The sequence below is a fragment of the Sylvia atricapilla genome, chromosome 7, assembly GCF_009819655.1.
Source record: "Sylvia atricapilla isolate bSylAtr1 chromosome 7, bSylAtr1.pri, whole genome shotgun sequence".
NCBI lineage: Eukaryota > Metazoa > Chordata > Aves > Passeriformes > Sylviidae > Sylvia > Sylvia atricapilla.
The window spans coordinates 15,480,214-15,499,744 of NC_089146.1; the positions used below are offsets into that span (position 1 = coordinate 15,480,214).

Genomic DNA, 19,531 nt, shown 5'->3' on the forward strand with positions numbered 1-19,531 from the left:
GTCTCCTTGGCAGAAGTCAACATTCAGACAGCTGATCAGAAAACAGTCTTTTTTCTTTAGAAAACAGAAGGAAGTTTTCTATTCCTTTCTTTGTGAAGATAAGTGTCTCCTGACTGGTGAACAATCCAAAGCACGGCCATTCTCTGCCAGTCCACTTCTCTCTGGAAAATGCTGTGATTAAATCTTTGTGCTGGAGCCCCAGCAGGCTGAGAGGACTATGGAGGCAGAAATACCACTGGAACACTTTTGTTCTGCACAAGTAATCAACACTGTGACTGGGCATGGTCACATCAAGGATGTGGGTGCTGCTGTAGCCACTGCTAATGTAGTCTCTGCATCTCTGTTTGAGACACCCACAGAAATAATGAAAAGGAAAGAGGAAAGGGAAGAAAAGTGTGAGCAAGAGGGCAGAGAGTGTCTGGAAACTAGAGCTGGAAAGCAAGAGGATGAGCTGGGCAAAGAAAGTTATACCGTCCTACACAGCAAACTGGTTAACACTGTTGTGGAGGAAGAGGAGAGTGTCATAACAAATATCAGAGAGGTGAACTGATACTTTGAGAGTAAACTGGTCTCTTCAGGCAACAAATTCAAGTGTTTTCAAGATCGGGACACAAATGCACTAGTAATAAGCAAAGTGTGTGGGGAGGTTCACCAAGGAGAGTATGTCTGTGAGGCGCTGAATCAAGGTGGAAAAAGAGCAACAGCAGCAAAAGTTGTTAAAATAGTTGTTAAAAGAGGTTGGATTATGGGGATAAAATAATCTTTTTAGTGCACTGCTCTACTAATGAACCTTCCCTACTATGTGTATCTTTGGACAGAAATACAATATTAATACCATCATGCCAATAATCAGAGGGCCCCCTCTCTCTCTGGTTTGATGGTTCCTTTTACCACATTGCAAGGCCTCTCACTTCCATTACCCCAGTCTCTGGTCAGGAACTTTGTTGTTTCATTGCACTAGCATGGTCAGGACAAAGCTGTATCTGAATCCTGACCATTTCTATTCTTGCCTGAGAGGTGGATCTGCTCTTCCCGTTTCTCTCTCTGCTTCACCCTTTTTCACTCCTTAGTGTCACTGCACAAATTCACCACCATTTCTTGTTCACACCATAATTTCTCACAACTCCAGGATATGTTACTATATATTTATATCCTATTGCTATTTCTATTGCCATTTCTGTGCATTGCTATTTCACTTTGTTTTTCCAGTTATCACCATTGTTTCCTGATGTCATTATGCACTGTAAGACTATCTGTCCAGAGAGCCTAGTACTGCTTTTGTTTCTTATAAATGTTTTTTCTTTCACAGTCACTTTATGTTAAATGCAAGTATGTCACCTTTTGGGGTTTTTTTTTTTTGGTCAGACAATCACTTAATTTAAGAATGTCAGCATGCAGGGTTTTGAGTTACTCTCTGCTTCTAATTTCAGTTGCACCCATCCTGAGGAGAAGGCTTGAACCCTTGGAGGTGGCTGTAAATCATGTGGCCAAGTTTACCTGTGAGGTGGAGATGGCTCCCAATGTCAAGTTCCAATGGTACAAAGCTGGAAGAGAGATCTATGATGGGGACAAATACACCATTCGCACCTCCAACTACCTCTCCACACTGGAAATCCCAAGGCCTCAAGTTGTTGACTGTGGGGAATATAGCTGTAAGGCTTCCAACCAGCATGGCAGTGTAAGCTCTACGGCTGCTTTAATAGTAACTGGTAAGTACAGGTTTTCAAACACTTCTCCTTTTCCATAAAATATCTTGGTGTATTGTAATGCTTTCACTGCTATACTTGCACATGTTTACGGTAGGGCTTTTGGTTGCCATTATAATACATAACCCATACCTAATTGTGGCAGGCACAAGCATAGAAAATCAAAAACTTTTGAAAATGCTGCTTTTAGGTGCTTTCTGTATGAAGAGAAGGGCATCAGTGTGGAAAAGCTTCAGAGGGAAAGAAAGGGGGAAAGAGAGCAGGGAGAAACAGCATGGGATTGCTTTGTGAATACACTCTTGAAGAAGGTTTATTTAACTTTCAGACCACAAGAAGCACTTTTAAATCTGATTTTTTGGTGTAATAGTCACTGTGTCATTATCCTAGCACCCTAAATTTATATTAACTATATACTTGCGACGCAGGTTATGCAGATCCGCATACCTGAACATCTTTGTGCCGTGGCCAAAGGGGAACTCTGTGACTGGGGAAATAGATCTTCTTAAACAAAAGAAAGCTTAAAGGGTTTCAATTTGCAAACTTTTTGTCTATTGAGAGCTATACAGTGGGTTTTTTTTCTTAAAAGGAAAAAAAAATCAGAAAAAACAACATCAACAGAAAAACAAACCACCATCTTCTGGGTGTTTCTGGTATGATGGCTTTTTTAACTCTGACATTTCTCTTTCTGGAAGGACTCCTTCTTTGATAAGTGCTAGGTGCTAGAGACTAGAAAAAGGCACATGAACAGTGAAATGCATGCAAACTTTCCCATCTTGAGAGAACAATGTGCGAACATGTCAGCCTTGGGGAAGGAATTTCTGGCTTTTTGTTTATTTTCCTTTAGTTTGTACATTGCTCCAGAGAGTCAAAATGCCTTCAAGCTCTGGAGCAATACATAGACAAAACCAAAAGCCAAAATTTATCGTCTTTAAAACCTCTTATCTCATTCACTGCTGTTTTCTTCTGCTTAAGAGTGTCCAGTGACCAGCTGGCCTCTCTTGCTCTCTATCCCTGGCAACTGTGGCTCTGTTCCTCACCTCTTCATAACATTGAACCCCTTTGTTTTGCAGAGGCATTTCCACCAACGTTTCTTACCAGACCTGAACCTATTACTACTTTTGTTGGCAAAAGTGCCAAGTTCCTGTGTACTGTTTCGGGCACTCCAGTCATCGACATCACCTGGCAGAAAGATGGAACAACTATTTCACCATCAGACCACCATAAGATCTCCAAAGTGGAAAATAAACATGTTTTAGAAATTTCCCTTCTTACTGCTAGCGACAGAGGGGTTTACACTTGCAAAGCTTCCAACAAGTTTGGGGCTGATATTTGCCAGACTGAAATGGTCATTATAGACAAGCCTCACTTCATTAAAGAATTGCAGTCAGTACAGTCAGCAGTTAACAAAAAAATACGCCTTGAATGTCAGGTAGATGAAGACAGGAAAGTAACTGTAGGGTGGACAAAGGATGGAAACAAAATCCCTCCAGGCAAAGATTATAAGATTTACTTTGAAGACAAAATAGCCTCGCTTGAGATTCCTCTGGCTAAGCTCAAGGACTCAGGCCATTATGTGTGTACTGCTTCAAATGAGGCAGGAAGCAGCTCCTCTTCGGCCAGCGTCACAGTCAGAGGTAAGATAGCTCTATGCCCCATTTACCTTCTGTCTTCTTGCGTTCCCTGTTTCTTCTTTCACAGGCAACAGACTTCTTTGGGCTGAAATTACACTGTGAATTCTTCTCAGACCTGCCATGGTCTTGGTCTGTTCCCTGTAAAGTCCTTTCCCCTGCTGCTGCACAGTGTATTACTGCAGTATTTCTTTCACCAGAAAAAATCCAGAGTTGCTCCTGCCTGCAGGGTAGAGATGGATGAAGAGGAAAAGCAAAATCCACGGAAGCTGCAGCTCAGCAAAGATTATGCTGATCTCTTGTCAAGTTGTATTTTGTTCTTGCTTTGGGAAGCCATCTTTCAAAGTTTTGTATTTCAGCTTTCTTCCCTTTCTCCCTTTTCTTTTTCCCTTTCCTACCCCTTTCCTCTTCTCCTTCTTCCCCATTTTACCGTCTCTTCCCCCTCTTCCCTTTTCTTCCCATTTTCAGAACCACCATCCTTTGTGAAGAAGGTCGATCCATCTTATTTACTGACCCCAGGAGACTCTGCACGTCTTCAATGCAAAATCAAAGGGTCTCCTGAAATCCAGGTTACTTGGTTCAAGAACAATAAGGAAATCCATGAAAGTAACACGCACAGGATGTCCTTTGTTAATTCTGTGGCTGTATTAGATATTTTGGAAATGAAAGTTGATGACACTGGGACCTACTCATGTGAAGCTGTCAACGAGGTTGGAAGTGACAGTTGCACCACTGAAGTGGTTGTCAAAGGTCTGTCCTTCTTGTTGCTGCCAGTCACATTCTTGAGAAAAATCTTCCTTTTTTTTTTTTTTTTTTTTTTTTTTTTTTTGGCATGGTTGACTAATTCTTTCTTACTGCTTTTATAGAGCCTCCATCATTCGTCCGAACACTTGAACCTGCAGAGCTAGTCAAGGGAACAAACCCCATTCTTCAGTGTGAGGTTGCTGGCACTGGCCCCTTTGAGATTAGCTGGTACAAAGACAAGAAGCAGATTCGCAGTAGTAAAAAATACAGGCTGACATCTCAGAAGGCTGTTATTTCTTTGGAGGTGTCCTCATTTAATAGTGCAGATGTCGGTGAATACGAGTGTGTGGTAGCTAATGAAGTCGGGAAGTGCATGTGCAGTGCCACATACATCTTGAAAGGTCAGTGGGAGAGAGAAAACTCCACTTACTGAAGAGATTGGCAAAAACCTCTTATTTCATAAAATGTCTTTTCTTCGCATTTGTGGGTGGTTGGGGAGACTGGGGAGAAAGACTATCTTCTTCTCTTAAAATTCTGTGTGTATCTTGAGTCTTGTCTGGCGTCAAACCTGTGAATTTAAAGAACCTTGAGATTAGTGGGCCATTAGCTCCCAGCCGGAGAAAGCAGTTCTCCAACTTGCCTGCTCTGTTGAATTGTGACATTTACTGCACATACTGTCTTATAAAACTTTAGGTATCAGATTTTATGTGATGATGTAATAGTAAATGAGTATTTTTTCTTGTCTCTCTTTGAACTAGAACCACCAACTTTTGTTAAGAAAATCGAAAATGTGACAGCTCTGGCTGGAGATAGTGTTACATTACAGGCCGTGGTGAAAGGGTCAGAGCCTATTTCTGTGACATGGATGAAGGGCAAAGACATTATTAAAGATGATAACAATGTGAGAGTGACCTTTGATCATGGTCTAGCAACACTGCAAATTACTGGAGTCCAGCTGAGCTCTGGTGGCAAATACACCTGTGTAGCTGAGAATGATGCAGGAAGTCAGTCCTGCTTTGGTGAACTAGCAGTGAAAGGTCAGTGGAGAAGTGCTGTGATCCCTGCAGTCTCCCACCTGAGAGGAGAAGAAATTTCTCTTTGTTCTTAACACCAGTTGTTTAATTCTGTTGTAGAACCTGCCAAAATAATTGAAAAAGCTGAAATAATCCAGGTTACTGCTGGGGAACCAGCTATTTTGGAGTACACTGTCACAGGCACTCCAGAGCTGAAAACCAAATGGTTCAAAGATGGAAAGCCATTACCTGCCAGCAAAAAATATAGGATCAGCTTCAAAAATAACATTGCCCAACTCAAGTTTTATGCCACTGAAATGCAGGACAGTGGTGAATACACCTTTGAGATATCCAATGATGTGGGCATCAGCTCTTGTACTACCAGCTTCACTGTGCTAGGTTGGTACTGCCTCTTTTCAAAAAGCCCAGTTGCTCTGCTCTGTACACAACAGAGCCAGAAGCAGAGCAGCACTCCTGTTTTGCTCATGTGTTCCTTTCTGTCATTTTTTTTCACTCCCAACAGATCGCACTGTCCCTCCCTTCTTTACTAAACCATTGAAGAATATTGACAGCATCGTTAGCACCTCGTGTCGCCTAGACTGCAAAATCTCAGGCTCTCTTCCAATGACTGTCTCATGGTTTAAACAGGATACTGAGATCACTTCAAGTGCCAAGTACACAGTACACTTTGCAGAAGGCTCAGCATCTTTGGAAATAAAACACCTAGATGCAAATGATGCTGGGGTCTACATTTGCAGAGCCACAAACTCTGCTGGTAGCAAAGAGAGCAGTAGCACTTTGTTTATAAAAGGTTTGGCAATTTGTTTCACTTTTCTTGGAATTTTGCTTATCTTGTGATAATACTTTTCTCTTCCAAAATGCAAGCCCCTCTCTTACTCTTGAAAACTTTTTCCTTTTAACGCAATCCAGAGCCACCCAGCTTCACTGTAGAACCAGAGTCTCAAGATGTGTTGCCTGCATCAACTGTACATTTCAAAGGAATGTTTAAAGGCACAACACCGCTGACAGTGAAATGGTTTAAAGGTGATACTGAACTGCTGACAGGAGGATCCTGCTACATTATGACAGAAGCATTAGCAAGTTACTTGGAGCTTTATGCAGTCAAACCATCCGACTCTGGAAAATACACCTGCAAAGTCTCCAATGTAGCTGGTTCAGTAACATGCAGTGCAAACTTGTTTGTGAAAGGTTTGCATTCTTACTCGTATTTAAAGTTCTAGCTGCTGGTTTAACATGGCAGCACTCTTTCCTGTGTTCTTCGTCCTGAACACTCTTCTTAAATCCACAGAACCTGCTGCCTTCAAGGAGAAGCTAGAGCCAACTCATCTCGTAAAGAAAGGTGGATATGCTGAGCTGACCTGTGAAGTCACTGGTACTCCTGAGATTAAAATCACATGGTTCAAGGATGATAGAGAGCTAAAAGAGAGTGACAAATACAGGGTATCTTTTACAAAATCTTTGGCAATACTCCGTGTTTCAGAGGTTGATACTGAAGACAGCGGGGAATACATTTGCGAAGCCAAAAATGATGCTGGAAAAGATATCTGCAGTAGTGTTGTTACAGTCAAAGGTGTGTGTGACATCCAGCCACACTGTTTGTACCTTTAAACTCAGTACAGTGGTACCGGCTTCAGAAGTATGATTAATGCAAATTGCACTTTCTTTTTCACACTGTAGAGTCACCTCACTTTAGCAAGGAGTTTCAATCCATGGAAGTCCTGAAGGATTCTGATGTGGTTCTGGAGTGTGAGGTGCTTGGCACGCCTCCCTTTGAAGTGTTTTGGGTGAAAGATGATAAACCCGTGCGGAGCAGTAAGAAGCACAGAATAAGCATTGAGAAATCTTTGATTAGCCTCCATGTTTTCAGGTTTGATGCTTCTGATGTTGGCGAGTATGAGTGTAGAGTAACAAACGATGTTGGGAGCTGCCTCTGCCGTTCAGAGGTCACACTGAAAGGTTAGTGCAAGGTGCAGAACACCACTAGCATGCTCTTTTCCCAGTGTGGTTTCCATGCCACACTGTTACACACCTGACTTGTACTTACATAACCACTTTCTTCCTGCCAGAGCCTCCACAGTTTTTGAAGAAGATAGAAAACATTAGCTCCCTTCGAGGGGGAACAGTTGTGTTTCAAGCTGCTATTAAAGGTTCCCTGCCCATCACTGTGTCCTGGTTGAAAGACAATGATGAAGTGATTGAAGACAGCAATATCAAAATGACCTTTGTGAACAATGTTGCCACTCTTATGGTGAGATCTATTGAGCTGAAACATGATGGGAAATATTTCTGTCAGGCTAAAAATGAGGCAGGAATTCAGAGGTGTTCTGCTCTGCTGACTGTCAAAGGTTGGTCTTACCCTGAGGGCTTGCAATGATCTGAGACAGTTCCCTTGGGATTTTTACAGATACAATTAACACTCTATCTCCTTGTTTACAACAGAACCTGCTACAATTGTGGACAAGGCTGTGTCAATAGATGTGACTGAGGGGGACCCAGCAACCTTGCAGTGTAAATTTTCAGGAACAAAACCTATTACAGCCAAATGGTTCAAAGATGGCAAGGAACTGACATTGGGCCCGAAATATAAGATCAGTGTTACAGATACTGTTTCAGTCCTAAAGGTGCTTTATGCAGATAAGAAGGATAGTGGAGAATACATTTTTGAGGTTCAAAATGACGTTGGGAGCAGTAGCTGTTCTGCCAGCATTAATGTCCTAGGTGGGTATGGGCTCTCTCTTATTATTGCTTTTAGGGGCAAAATCTTTTCTCCTGAGCTGACATCTGCCACAATCACGGCTGAATTTCATTTTTTGTCTTTTTACTCTGTCTTGGATAGATCTCATTATACCACCTAAATTCACCAAAAAACTCAAGAAAATGGACAGCATTAAGGGGTCTTTTGTCCACCTGGAGTGCATAGTGTCTGGTTCGCATCCTATAAGTATCCAGTGGTACAAGGATGGCCAAGAAATAACAGCAAGTGAAAAGCACAAGTACTCTTTCCATGATAATACTGCATTTCTGGAAATAAATAAACTGGAAGGCACAGACAGTGGCTCTTACACTTGTGAAGCAACAAATAAAGCAGGAAGCAACCAGTGCAGCGGGTTCTTAACAGTCAAAGGTTTGAGTTCCTTCTTTGTCTTCAGTTAGGTCTCTCATTCATAATTTTGGATTTCCCCATCTCAGAGTAATCCTCTTTCTTCCTTTTTGCTTGTTATAGAACCGCCATATTTTGTGGAAAAACCCCAATCTCAAGAGGTTGTGCCCAATGCTAGGGTTCAGTTCAAAGCACTGGTGAAAGGGTCTACTCCTCTGCAGATAAAGTGGTTTAAAGACAGCCAGGAGCTCCTGTCTGGAGCCAGTCGATCTGTCTGGAAGGACGACACTTCTAGTGTTCTGGAGCTCTTCTCAGCTAAGACATCTGATTCTGGGAACTACACTTGTCAGATAAGCAATGATGTGGGGACTGCAACCTGCAAAGCAACTCTGTTTGTAAAAGGTGTGCAACCCAATCTTTTAATTTTTTTTGTTCTGATTTTTCTGTGCAGTTTTGGTGGGAGGGGGAGGAAGCCTTTTGGTCTTTTTTTCTTCTTTAAATTCTGGGGTTTTTTTATTCCTACCTTGAATATTATAAAGCCTCAACTTCTCTGTCCATCTTCTAGAGCCCCCCAGATTTATTCAGATGCCAACTTCTGTAGTAGCATTGCGTGAAGGACAGTCCACCACTTTTGAGTGCCGGGTAGTAGGCACACCAGAGATCCATATTACATGGTACCTGGATGGTAATGAAGTGACTGACCAAGCTAAGTACGGCATCTCCTTCATTGATGGTTTAGCCACTTTGAGAGTCACTCAAGCCAGAGTGGCAGATAGTGGGATTTATGTTTGCGAAGCCCACAATGATGCAGGTAGTGAAAGCTGCAGCATCGAGCTGAGAGTAAAAGGTTGGTTTTGAACATCTTGTCATCTCTGTCACATTTGTGGGGTGAGGAAGTAGGAGATACTTCTTCTCCCCTCGAAACTATTTAAGGTTACAATCTAATTTCCCCTCATTCTTCCTTATAGAGCCTCCAACCTTTGTTCGGGAGTTGCGTCCCACTGAGGTAGTGAAAGGTTCAGAGGCCACACTAGAGTGTGAGGTGACTGGTACCCCTCCATTTGAGGTGAAGTGGCTGAAGAACAATAAGGAGATGTTCAGCAGCAAGAAATATGCCATCTCCACCAAAGAATCAGTATTTACTCTTAATGTGACTAACTGTGACATCTCGGATGTTGGTGAATATCAGTGTATTATATCAAATGAAGGAGGGAGCTGTTCTTGCAGCACAAGACTCAGTTTAAAAGGTCAGTCCTCTAGGAAGCACACCTCAAACATTATATACCCCAGCTAAAGTGTAGCAACTGGGACTACATTATATGATCTCTCTTTCTCCTCTTCCCTTTCCATGACTTCTCTTCTCACATAACTCAAAAAACTCACGTAACAGAACCACCATCCTTTGTCAAGAAGCTGGAGAATGTCACTAGTGTTTTGAAAGGCGATGCGTTCTTCCAGTGCGTTGTAGCAGGTGCTCAACCCTTATCTGTGTCATGGATAAAAGATGAGAAAATACTGGAAGATGATGAGCATCACCACATTACCTTTGAGAACAGAGTGGCCACACTGAAGCTTACTAATGTTGACCTCAGCCACAGAGGGAGATATACCTGTCAGGCAAAGAATGAATCTGGCATGGAGAAGTGCTTTGCTTTGCTTTTTGTACAAGGTGTGTACAAGGTGTAAACTTGATGACTACTTGAAAAGTCAGTTCCCTATCTATGTAGCTAACTGCTGTAATTTTTATACTCTATACCTCAGAGCCTGCACAGATCATAGAAAAGGCTAAATCACTTAAAGTCACTGAAAAAGACCCCGTGACTTTGGAGTGTACTGTGGCTGGGACACCAGAGCTCCGAATAAGATGGTACAAAGATGGCAAGCAGCTCCTGCCCAGTAGATACTACACAATGAGCTTTGAAAACAATGTGGCCAGTTTCAGGATCGAACCTGTATCGAAGGAGGATAGTGGTACATACAGTTTTAAGGTTGAAAATGACTTTGGAAGTAGCACCTGTGAAGCCGTTCTGACTGTGCTAGGTTTGTATTGCCAATCCATCAGGGAGGGAACGAAAAATAATCTCTGTGAAAGATAAGCAAGAAGTTAACAAGTGTGTTTTTGCTGTTTTTTGTGTTGGGCAGATCAATCAATTCCTCCTGTATTTATCAAAAAGCTAACCAAAAAGGATACCATTCTGGGATCTTCTATCCAAATGGAGTGCAAAGTCTCTGGGTCACTACCCATTGTTGCAAAATGGTTTAAGGATGGAAAAGAGATAACTGACAGTGCAAAATACAGAAGCCTATGCCATGAGAACACTATGTCACTGGAGATTGCTAATCTAGAGCTGGCAGACAGTGCAAATTACACATGCAGTGTCTTTAATGTTGCTGGAAATGATTCTTGCAGTGCTGTCCTGACTGTGAAAGGTTTGAAACTCTTTTACTACTTCTTATCTGTGATAAATGCTGGGAAAATACCTTAAATCTTATGCTAACATAACACTCTTATACATCTTAATGTTTATACTGACAACTTGGTCTCCATGCTTGCCTCACTGATTTTCTTCATTCTTAGACATTTCTGATGAAACTGTATCTTTTTCTTAAAAACTGCAGAGCCACCAAGCTTCTTAGTAAAACCTGAAAGCCAGCAAGCCATACCAGATTCCACAGTGGAGTTTAAGGCCACACTGAAAGGAACACCACCTTTTACAGTAAAGTGGTTCAAAGAAGACTTAGAACTTGTATCTGGTCCAACTTGTTTCATTGGGATTGAAGGTTCAACTGGGTTCTTAACCCTCTATTCAGTGGATTCATCTAGGAGTGGGCACTACACTTGCCACGTTTCAAATGACGTTGGCAGTGACTCTTGCACTACAACACTGATGGTAACAGGTGTGCACTCTTTCTTCTTGTGTTGTTGTCTTTTTCTCTCCTTCTTCTCTTTTCTTTTTGCCAAGCTCACCTTGGTGATCTTCGATACAAGTGAATTCCCTACCCTGTGTTTGCAACCCATAGTTGTTTGGCTCTTTTTCCACCTATTTTCTCTCCAGTATTAATTCAGACCTTCCTGACCCCACTTTTTTTTGGTTTTTTAGAACCCCCCAAGTTTTCTAAGAAGCTAGAGGCAGCAAAAGTAGTCAAGCAGGGTGACTCAGCCCGGCTTGAGTGCAAAGTAAGTGGATCTCCAGAGATGAAAGTAGTGTGGTTCAGAAATGACCATGAAATTGTTGCCAGCGAAAAATTCCGGACTTCATTCATTGACTCTGTGGCTGTGCTTGAAATGAATTACCTCAGTACTGATGAGAGCGGTGACTACATCTGTGAAGCTCAGAACCCTGCCGGCAAGGCCAGCTGTAGCACCAAAGTCACAGTGAAAGGTTAGCTGTCTTGTTGTTCTCCAGCTGAATCCTATTTTCCCCCTGGTGGTTGTATCCCTTGGAAATACACAGGAACATGAGATTAATTTATTTCAGGATTTCCCTGTTCTTCATGTCATGTTTGTTTCTTGATGCCCCCTCATTTTCTCTGCCAGTGTCTAAACAAGAGAGATGATGTTTTTAATGCAGATGAGTCCTAAGCTAGTTTTTTCCCACTTCTATATTTTTAATATCCAAGACAGTTCGTAGTGAGAATTGCTATATCAAGGAGCTGAATTACAAAGAGAAGGAACAGACATAAACTGACTAGTGTCAGTTTTGCACCCTGTATGAGAGATTGCTACCAGCTAAATGATTCCTGTACCCTCTCTGCCAAAGGCTCTGTTTACCTTTTCTAAAAAAGGGCTCAGAGCTCTTAATGCTCACCTTTGTGCAAGCTCAGTTCATATTGTTCCCAGAAAATGAGGGAAGTCTTGCCCATTCTGTAGATATTGTCAGCAGACCCATTTTCCGGAAGCTGGTATCTGTAGACTTTTTGTCGATCAAAGAACTTCAGACTACTTTCTAAATGTTTCTTTCTTCCCATTGTTAGAACCTCCTGTCTTTAGCAGAAAGCCTTCTCCAGTAGACATTGTCAAAGGATCTGAGGTTAGCCTGGAATGTGAGATTTCAGGAACACCTCCATTTGACGTTGCCTGGTACAAAGATAGGAGACAGATCCGCAGTAGTAAGAAGTACAAGGTTACAGCCAAAAACTACCACACAAGCGTTCGCATTCTTAATGTCGAAGCTGCAGATGTTGGTGAATATCAGTGCAAAGCACAGAACGATGTGGGAAGTGACACTTGTGTTTGCACTCTGAAGCTCAAAGGTAAAGTATTGGTACATGTGTCTTCTGCAGTCCTTCCAAGGGCACTGCATTGCTCTTCTTTGTGGAAACGCTGTGAGTATTTACTGTTACTGCTTATTTCTTCTTCAGAACCACCAAAATTCTTGACTAAAATAAACAGCATGACTGTTGTGGTTGGTGAACCCGTAGAGTTACAAGCAAGAGTGGAGGGCTCCCAGCCAATTTCTGTGCAGTGGCTTAAAGACAGAGAGGAAATAATCAGAGAAAGTGAGAACATAAAGATCACATTTATGGAAAATATTGCAACTTTGCAATTTGTGCGCACAGAGACAAGCAGTGCTGGAAAATACACCTGTCAGATCAGAAATGATGCTGGAAGTCGTGAGTGTATGGCTACCTTAACTATTCTAGGTGGGTAAAAAGCACAAATTCATGGAAATTTCTTTTTAAAGTTAGAAACTTGGCTATTAGGTATCAGATGTATACTTTGCTTATGCCTCTGGGTTCAAAACAAACAAAATAGAGAATCCTTCTTTCCCCAAAAAGCAGAAATCAGGTTCCATATTTCCAGCTGTCAGCAATAAAGTTGAAAGGAACCACTCTGTATTTCTGTCATGTCTTCTTCTGCTCATGCCTGCTCGGAGAGGGAGATGAAAATATTTTATAATTTAAGTGAAAATATGCTTTATAATTATTTAAAATATTTTAAAATAATTTTACTTAATTTTGGAAAGCATCTGAAATTTGCAGTTTACAGTAACAGAAAGGATGGAAAAACCAGTTGTAAAAAACTCCACTCCCCAACAAATTGAAATTTCCTTAGTAGGAAATGTGCAAACCCCATCTCATGCTGCTATAATACTTACAGCTAATACTAGTCAAACCCTGTTTTAACCATATATGTTACCCATCTCTCCTTCCAGAGCCTGCAGTCATTGTAGAGAAAGCAGAGCCAATGAAAGTTACTATAGGAGATGCCTGTACTTTGGAATGCAAAGTAGCAGGCACACCACAGCTTTCCACTGGGTGGTTCAAGGATGGCAAAGAACTGACTAGCAGCCAAAAATACAGAATCACTTTCCTCAATAATGTATCTACACTTAAAATCATGGATGCAGAAAAGGAAGATGGTGGACTGTACACTTTCGCTGTGCAAAACGACGTGGGGAAAAGCAGTTGTACAGCATCGGTTGATGTTTTAGGTTGGTTGGGTAGCTTGTCTTCTATCTTTTATAAAAGCTTTTGTTTGGCCATATTCTTTGCCCTGTCTTCCGTTCCTTTACTCATTTTCTCCCTAACCATGGATTTATTATGTTTTCCTATGCAGATCGAATCATTCCTCCTTCTTTCACAAGAAAACTAAAGGAAACCCCTTGTGTTCTGGGTTCCTCAGCACTGTTGGAATGTAAAGTGTCAGGTTCACCTCCTATTTCTGTTGCCTGGTTCCATAATGGACAGAAGCTAGTCAGTGGAGAAAAACATCAAATCTCCTTTTCAGATAACCTATGTATTTTAGAAGTTAATTCACTGAGCCACTCAGATACTGGCACTTACACCTGCAAAGCTACCAACACAGCTGGCTCAGATGAATGCAGTGCTGTATTGACTGTACAAGGTGGGTATATGATGGTCAGAAGCTCTCTGAGCTATTCTTTTCTCTTTCTTTCTTGAAATTATCTGCGGTCTTTTGTAGATATTCTTGCAGAAAATTATTGACAGAAAAATAAAATTTTGCTCTTTATCTTCAGTAGATGTGTGGAAATACCAGAGCTATACTGCAGCAATTTGTCTCATCTATCTTTTTCTTTTGTGTATTTAGAGCCACCTTCTTTTGAGAGGACCCCAGAGCCTCTGGATGTATTGCCTGGCACAAGCATCACTTTCACATGTGTTGTCAGAGGAACCCCTCCTTTTAAGGTTAACTGGTTTAGAGGGGCCAATGAACTTGTGCCAGGGGACAAATGCAATATATACTTGGAGGAGTCGGTTGTGGAGCTTGAGTTATTTGATGTAACTCCTCCCCAAAGCGGAGAGTACACATGTCTAGTGACTAATGATGCTGGCCGGGTAAATTGTACAACACATCTTACAGTAAAAGGTTTGTAAAGATGATGTGTCTCCATTTACCTTAAATTATTGTTTCCTTCTCTCCATTTGGCATGTTGTGCTCAACATTTGTGACTTGCCTTTCATTAGAGCCAGCTGTCTTTGTGAAGAAACTGAGTGATCAGTATGTGGAGCCTGGCAAGCCCATCATCCTTGAAGGCACTTACACAGGCAGCCTGCCCATCTCTGTAACGTGGAAGAAGAATGGCCACACCATCACACAGTCTCAGAAGTGTAGCATCACCACCACAGAGAAATCCTGCATCCTGGAAATACTTGAGAGCACCAAAGAAGATGCAGGAGAATACACTTGCCATGTTGAAAATGAGGCAGGAAGAGATGTTTGTGAGGCTGTAGTCTCTACCCTAGGTGTGTGCTCCCTTTGCTTCTTTTCCTTGCCTTTTTTTCAAGTGTAGGCTTTCCAAAACCTGGCACACAATAAGCCTTTCTAATTGCTTCTCTTTTTTTAGAACCTCCCTACTTTGTTACACACTTGGAGCCTCTTGAGGTGTCAGTTGGCTCTTACACAACATTGCAATGCCACGTTGCTGGAACACCAGAAATTACTGTGTCTTGGTACAAAGGTGATACAAAACTCAGGTCTACTCCTGAGTATAAAGTGTTCTTTAAAGACAATGTTGCTACACTTATTTTCAACAAAGTGGCTATCAACGACAGTGGAGAATATATCTGCAAGGCAGAAAACAGTGTAGGAACTGCGTCTACAAAGGCTCTCTTAACAGTTCAAGGTGATGATTTTATATTAGCTTGCTAAAACTCTTTTTCTCTTGCAAAACTATAAAAAAGTTGCTTCCTGGGGTGTATTTATCTTTTATTTCTTTCTTCCAGAACGCAAACAACCACCTTCCTTTGCAAGAATATTAAAGGACATCGAGCACCCTGCTGGTTTACCCCTTAAGCTTATGTGTCGGCTCAATGGCTCAGAGCCCATTACTGTCACTTGGCACAAGGATGGTGTGCTGCTAAAGGATGACCACAATGTGCACACATCCTTTGTAGATAACGTTGCAGTGCTGCAACTGGTGCGAACTGAGATTAATCACACTGGGCAATACTCCTGCACAGCCACCAATTCTGTGGGCACTGCCACCTCAAGTGCTAGGCTCACAGTGGCAGGTGTGTTGGCTTATAAAACTTTTACTTGGATCACAAGCTCCTCCCTCTTTTTATTTCATGCATACAATGTTATCTGTGTGTTGGATTAGCTTTTTTCTGAGTTATGAGTATTACATGGTTTTCTTGTGTTTCTAGAACCCAAGCAAGCACCTGTCTTCGACATCAAACCAGAATCTATTGATGTGCCTTTTGGAGAAAGTGCTGATTTTGAATGTCATGTTACGGGAGCCCAGCCCATACACATAACATGGTCCAAGGATGGTCGTGAGATCCGAACTGGAGGAAACTTCAATATTACATTTACAGCCAACACAGCTCACCTCCGAGTGCTCAGAGTGGGTAAAGGAGACTCTGGCCAATATACTTGCCAGGCTAGTAATGAAGCTGGGAAAGACTTCTGCTCAGCCCAACTCAGTGTTAAAGGTATTAAGTCACCTTTGTTTGTGTATTTTCTTTTTCTTGGGTAAAGAGATATCTTTGTCTTTGATCTTCTACTATTTCTAGTTTAGAAATACACAGAAAATAGCTTTCCAGACTGCAGGCATAAATAATGTAATGACCTTCTCCCATCACACTGTGTAACTGCAGAAGTCTTTTTGTGCCTACAAAATCTCCAAGGAGAAAGGTACTCTGTGAACCTGTTTGTATGGAGAATTGCACTCACACTTCTTTTTACTTACTAGTTAAACTGTAATCACTGTGGAATTAACTCATATTAAATACAGCTCTACCTTGCATTTGTTGGCCTACATAGGTGACTCTTTCAAATTTGCTAAAGATTTCAGTTGGAGTTCTGAACTGTTGATTTAATCTACACTATTAATAATTTAATTTCTTCATGCAGAAATACACTTTAAAGACATATCAGCAAGTGAAACAATCCCTACCTTATTTCTGTAGCTCCCAGGTATGAAGGGCTTGTCAAATCTTTTGTGTTGGCCTGGGAACTGTGTTGCTTGTTACCACTCAAAGGTAACAGCAAAATTTTGATTGGGTGGAGCAACCGTTCTTTGCGCATCTTTTACAGCTTCAACTGTCTCATGGAGCAGTATCCAAAGCTGGCAGAACATAGTTTTAGTTGTTATCTTTGCCTTCTTTTCTTCATCTTCTATATTTCCTCGAGAGGAAACTCTGGTTGGGGATGCAGCCAATTTCTGTAACCATTTTATTTTTTTGCTGTAGTATTCTTGTGCCTCCAAGAACTCTTGCTCAGTACCATAGATTTCACATGGCAAACAGGTACATTGTCATTCTCTACATGCTCTGTTCTGCAGAACCTCCCAAGTTCATCAAGAAGCCTGAAGCTTTGCGGTTTGTGAAGCAGGGGGACACAGTTCAGCTTGAATGTAAAATCAGTGGCACACCAGAGATCAGAATCGTGTGGTACAAAAATGATCAGGCACTCCAGGCAAGCGACAGGCTGCACATGTCCTTTGTAGACTCTGTGGCAACGCTGACCATCTTGGGTGCCAGCGCTGAAGATGCTGGGGATTACATCTGTGAAGCCCACAACTCTGCTGGCACAACCAGCTGCAGCACTTCAGTCACAGTGAAAGGTTAGCACATCTTCCACTCCACCAGAATCCCTGGCTGCCAGACCTGCTCCCAGCTGCACATCCCACTGCTGCTGCAGCAGCTGGTGGCTGCTGGGCCAATGTCTCTCCAGCTGCTCTTGCATTTAAATGCTGCTGTGTTTAAGCAGCAAAGATCAGGCAGGAAATAGTGGTGGGTGTTCAGTGTTGTGCCTTGTCTCTCCATTTAAGTCAGTTGCAGGCTGAACAAGACAAGCTTTTCAGATCACAGTGGAAGCATAGACTAGATGGAGTGCCAACCATGATGAGGGAGCTGGGACTACTTTTCAGCCATCCCTCTGCCTCCTTTTTATACACAGTGATACTGACAGGAACGAAATTTAAGACGGAAGAGGAGGCCGTGTAGCTGAGCTTCACTGATTGTAGCTTTCATGACTAGAAAGATGGAATGTAAGATAGTATGTGACCCTAGAGTGCAGGGAGAGTGGCTGTTGGGGAAGGACACTGAGCACTGATTCCAAACAGGTGCAGAAGTATCACATTTTCTGCCCTTTGGACTCTGAGTGCTGGGATTTTTTAGAGGTGAGGCCAGATATTTAAAAGCTAAATATGTGTTTACAATATAAGCGTAGGCTCCCTTCCTGAATATGTTGCTTCCTGCTACTATCCAGAAACCTACCCAGAAAAGAAAGCTCACACATTATGATGTGATTCTTTTTTATAGAACCACCTGTTTTTAGCAAGGTGCCAAGCCCTGTGGACACTCTTAAAGGCTCAGATGTTATCCTTCAGTGCGAGATAGCAGGGACCCCACCCTTTGAGGTGGCTTGGTTCAAGGACCGAAGGCAGGTCAGGAGCAGCAAGAAGTTCAAGGTGACAGCAAAGCACTCCGTTGCCAGTCTTCATATTCTCAATTTGGAATCTCAAGATACTGGAGAATATCAATGCAAAGCTATGAATGAGGTGGGAAGCGACACTTGCACCTGCCCAGTGAAATTCAAAGGTTAGTATGGTAGAGGATCAATATCACTGCCCTCTTTTACTGATCTACTGGCTGTTGCTCTTCCAAGCAAGCATGTATGATTAACTGGCCTCTGCCTCCTTGTTTTTGCTATCAGAACCTCCCCGGTTTGCCAAGAAGCTGAGTGACACTGCAATCTTCATCGGGGAGCCAACAGCCCTGCAGGCAGTAGTGGAAGGATCTCCACCAATTTCTGTTGTCTGGCTCAAGGATAAGGGTGAAGTTATTAGGGAGAGTGAAAATGTCCAAATGTGGTTTATGGACAACATTGCAACTCTTGAGATTGCCAGTGCAGAGGGAACTGATGTGGGAAAGTACATCTGTCAGATCAAAAATGACGCTGGCATGCGGGAGTGCTCTGCCTTTTTACAGGTCCTAGGTGGGTATAGCCTACTCCACTACAGATACTGTGTCTTACAGCTTGCACAGCTGGCTCTACCAGTCTTTGCCTTCTGCTTACACCCTGTGCTCACAAGTTTGTGAGTAGATTTCCCTGTGACACACAGACCCCTCCCTTCCTATTTCAGAACCAGCAGTCATCTTAGAGAAGACCGAGCCGATCACAGTAATGGCTGGCAATCCTTTTACCTTGGAGTGCAAAGTAGGAGGAACACCTGAGCTTATCACCAAGTGGTACAAAGATGGCAGAGAACTAAAGAGCGACCGCAAATACCAAATTACCTTTTTCAACAATGTGTCCACTTTGAAAGTCTTTTCTGCAGACAGGGGAGACAGGGGTTTGTATACTTTTGAGGTGCACAATGAAGTGGGGGACAGCAGCTGCACTTCTTCAGTTGATGTCTCAGGTCAGCTCTATGTCTTTATTGTTCACTCTTGTCTTTAAAGAAAACTTTTATTTTTTCCCCTTTTCTTTCCCTTGAAAGAAATCTCAACACTTGTCTTCCTGTTCTTCTGCCCTGTCCTACTTAGATCGCCTTGTTCCTCCTTCATTCTCAAGAAAACTAAAGGAGACGAATGGCGTGCTGGGATCCTCTGTGCTGCTGGAGTGCAAAGTGTCTGGCACAGCTCCCATATCTGTGTCTTGGTTTCAGGATGGGAATGAGATTGTTAGTGGAGAAAAATATGAAATCTCGTTCTTGGATAACGTTTGTGCTTTGAAGTTGAATGCCCTGGATGTCACAGATACAGGGTCATACACATGTGTGGCAGCCAATGTGGCTGGATCTGATGAATGCAGTGCCTTCTTGACTGTACAAGGTCAGTGGAAGGATACTGCCACACCTTCAACAAAATTCTTCTTCCCTGTTTTTTGTTTTCTCTAGTCTCCCA

The 19,531-nt window shown here is 42.3% G+C and overlaps 1 protein-coding gene across 1 annotated transcript in view; it reads left to right on the top strand.

Moving 5' to 3' along the window:
• Window positions 1-19,531, top strand: part of TTN (titin) — a 240,161-nt gene that overhangs the window by 52,968 nt on the left and 167,662 nt on the right. Inside the window, 36 exon segments of the mRNA XM_066323289.1 lie at window positions 197-737; window positions 1,431-1,709; window positions 2,777-3,340; window positions 3,803-4,084; window positions 4,201-4,479; window positions 4,837-5,115; window positions 5,212-5,490; window positions 5,615-5,902; window positions 6,022-6,300; window positions 6,401-6,682; window positions 6,790-7,068; window positions 7,179-7,457; window positions 7,552-7,830; window positions 7,949-8,236; window positions 8,336-8,614; window positions 8,778-9,059; window positions 9,181-9,459; window positions 9,603-9,881; window positions 9,974-10,252; window positions 10,355-10,642; window positions 10,832-11,110; window positions 11,314-11,595; window positions 12,188-12,466; window positions 12,575-12,856; window positions 13,369-13,647; window positions 13,773-14,060; window positions 14,265-14,543; window positions 14,642-14,920; window positions 15,022-15,300; window positions 15,401-15,688; window positions 15,824-16,111; window positions 16,963-17,244; window positions 17,945-18,223; window positions 18,339-18,620; window positions 18,769-19,047; window positions 19,172-19,459. Of these exon segments, the coding sequence (XP_066179386.1) occupies window positions 197-737; window positions 1,431-1,709; window positions 2,777-3,340; window positions 3,803-4,084; window positions 4,201-4,479; window positions 4,837-5,115; window positions 5,212-5,490; window positions 5,615-5,902; window positions 6,022-6,300; window positions 6,401-6,682; window positions 6,790-7,068; window positions 7,179-7,457; window positions 7,552-7,830; window positions 7,949-8,236; window positions 8,336-8,614; window positions 8,778-9,059; window positions 9,181-9,459; window positions 9,603-9,881; window positions 9,974-10,252; window positions 10,355-10,642; window positions 10,832-11,110; window positions 11,314-11,595; window positions 12,188-12,466; window positions 12,575-12,856; window positions 13,369-13,647; window positions 13,773-14,060; window positions 14,265-14,543; window positions 14,642-14,920; window positions 15,022-15,300; window positions 15,401-15,688; window positions 15,824-16,111; window positions 16,963-17,244; window positions 17,945-18,223; window positions 18,339-18,620; window positions 18,769-19,047; window positions 19,172-19,459 (10,675 nt within the window).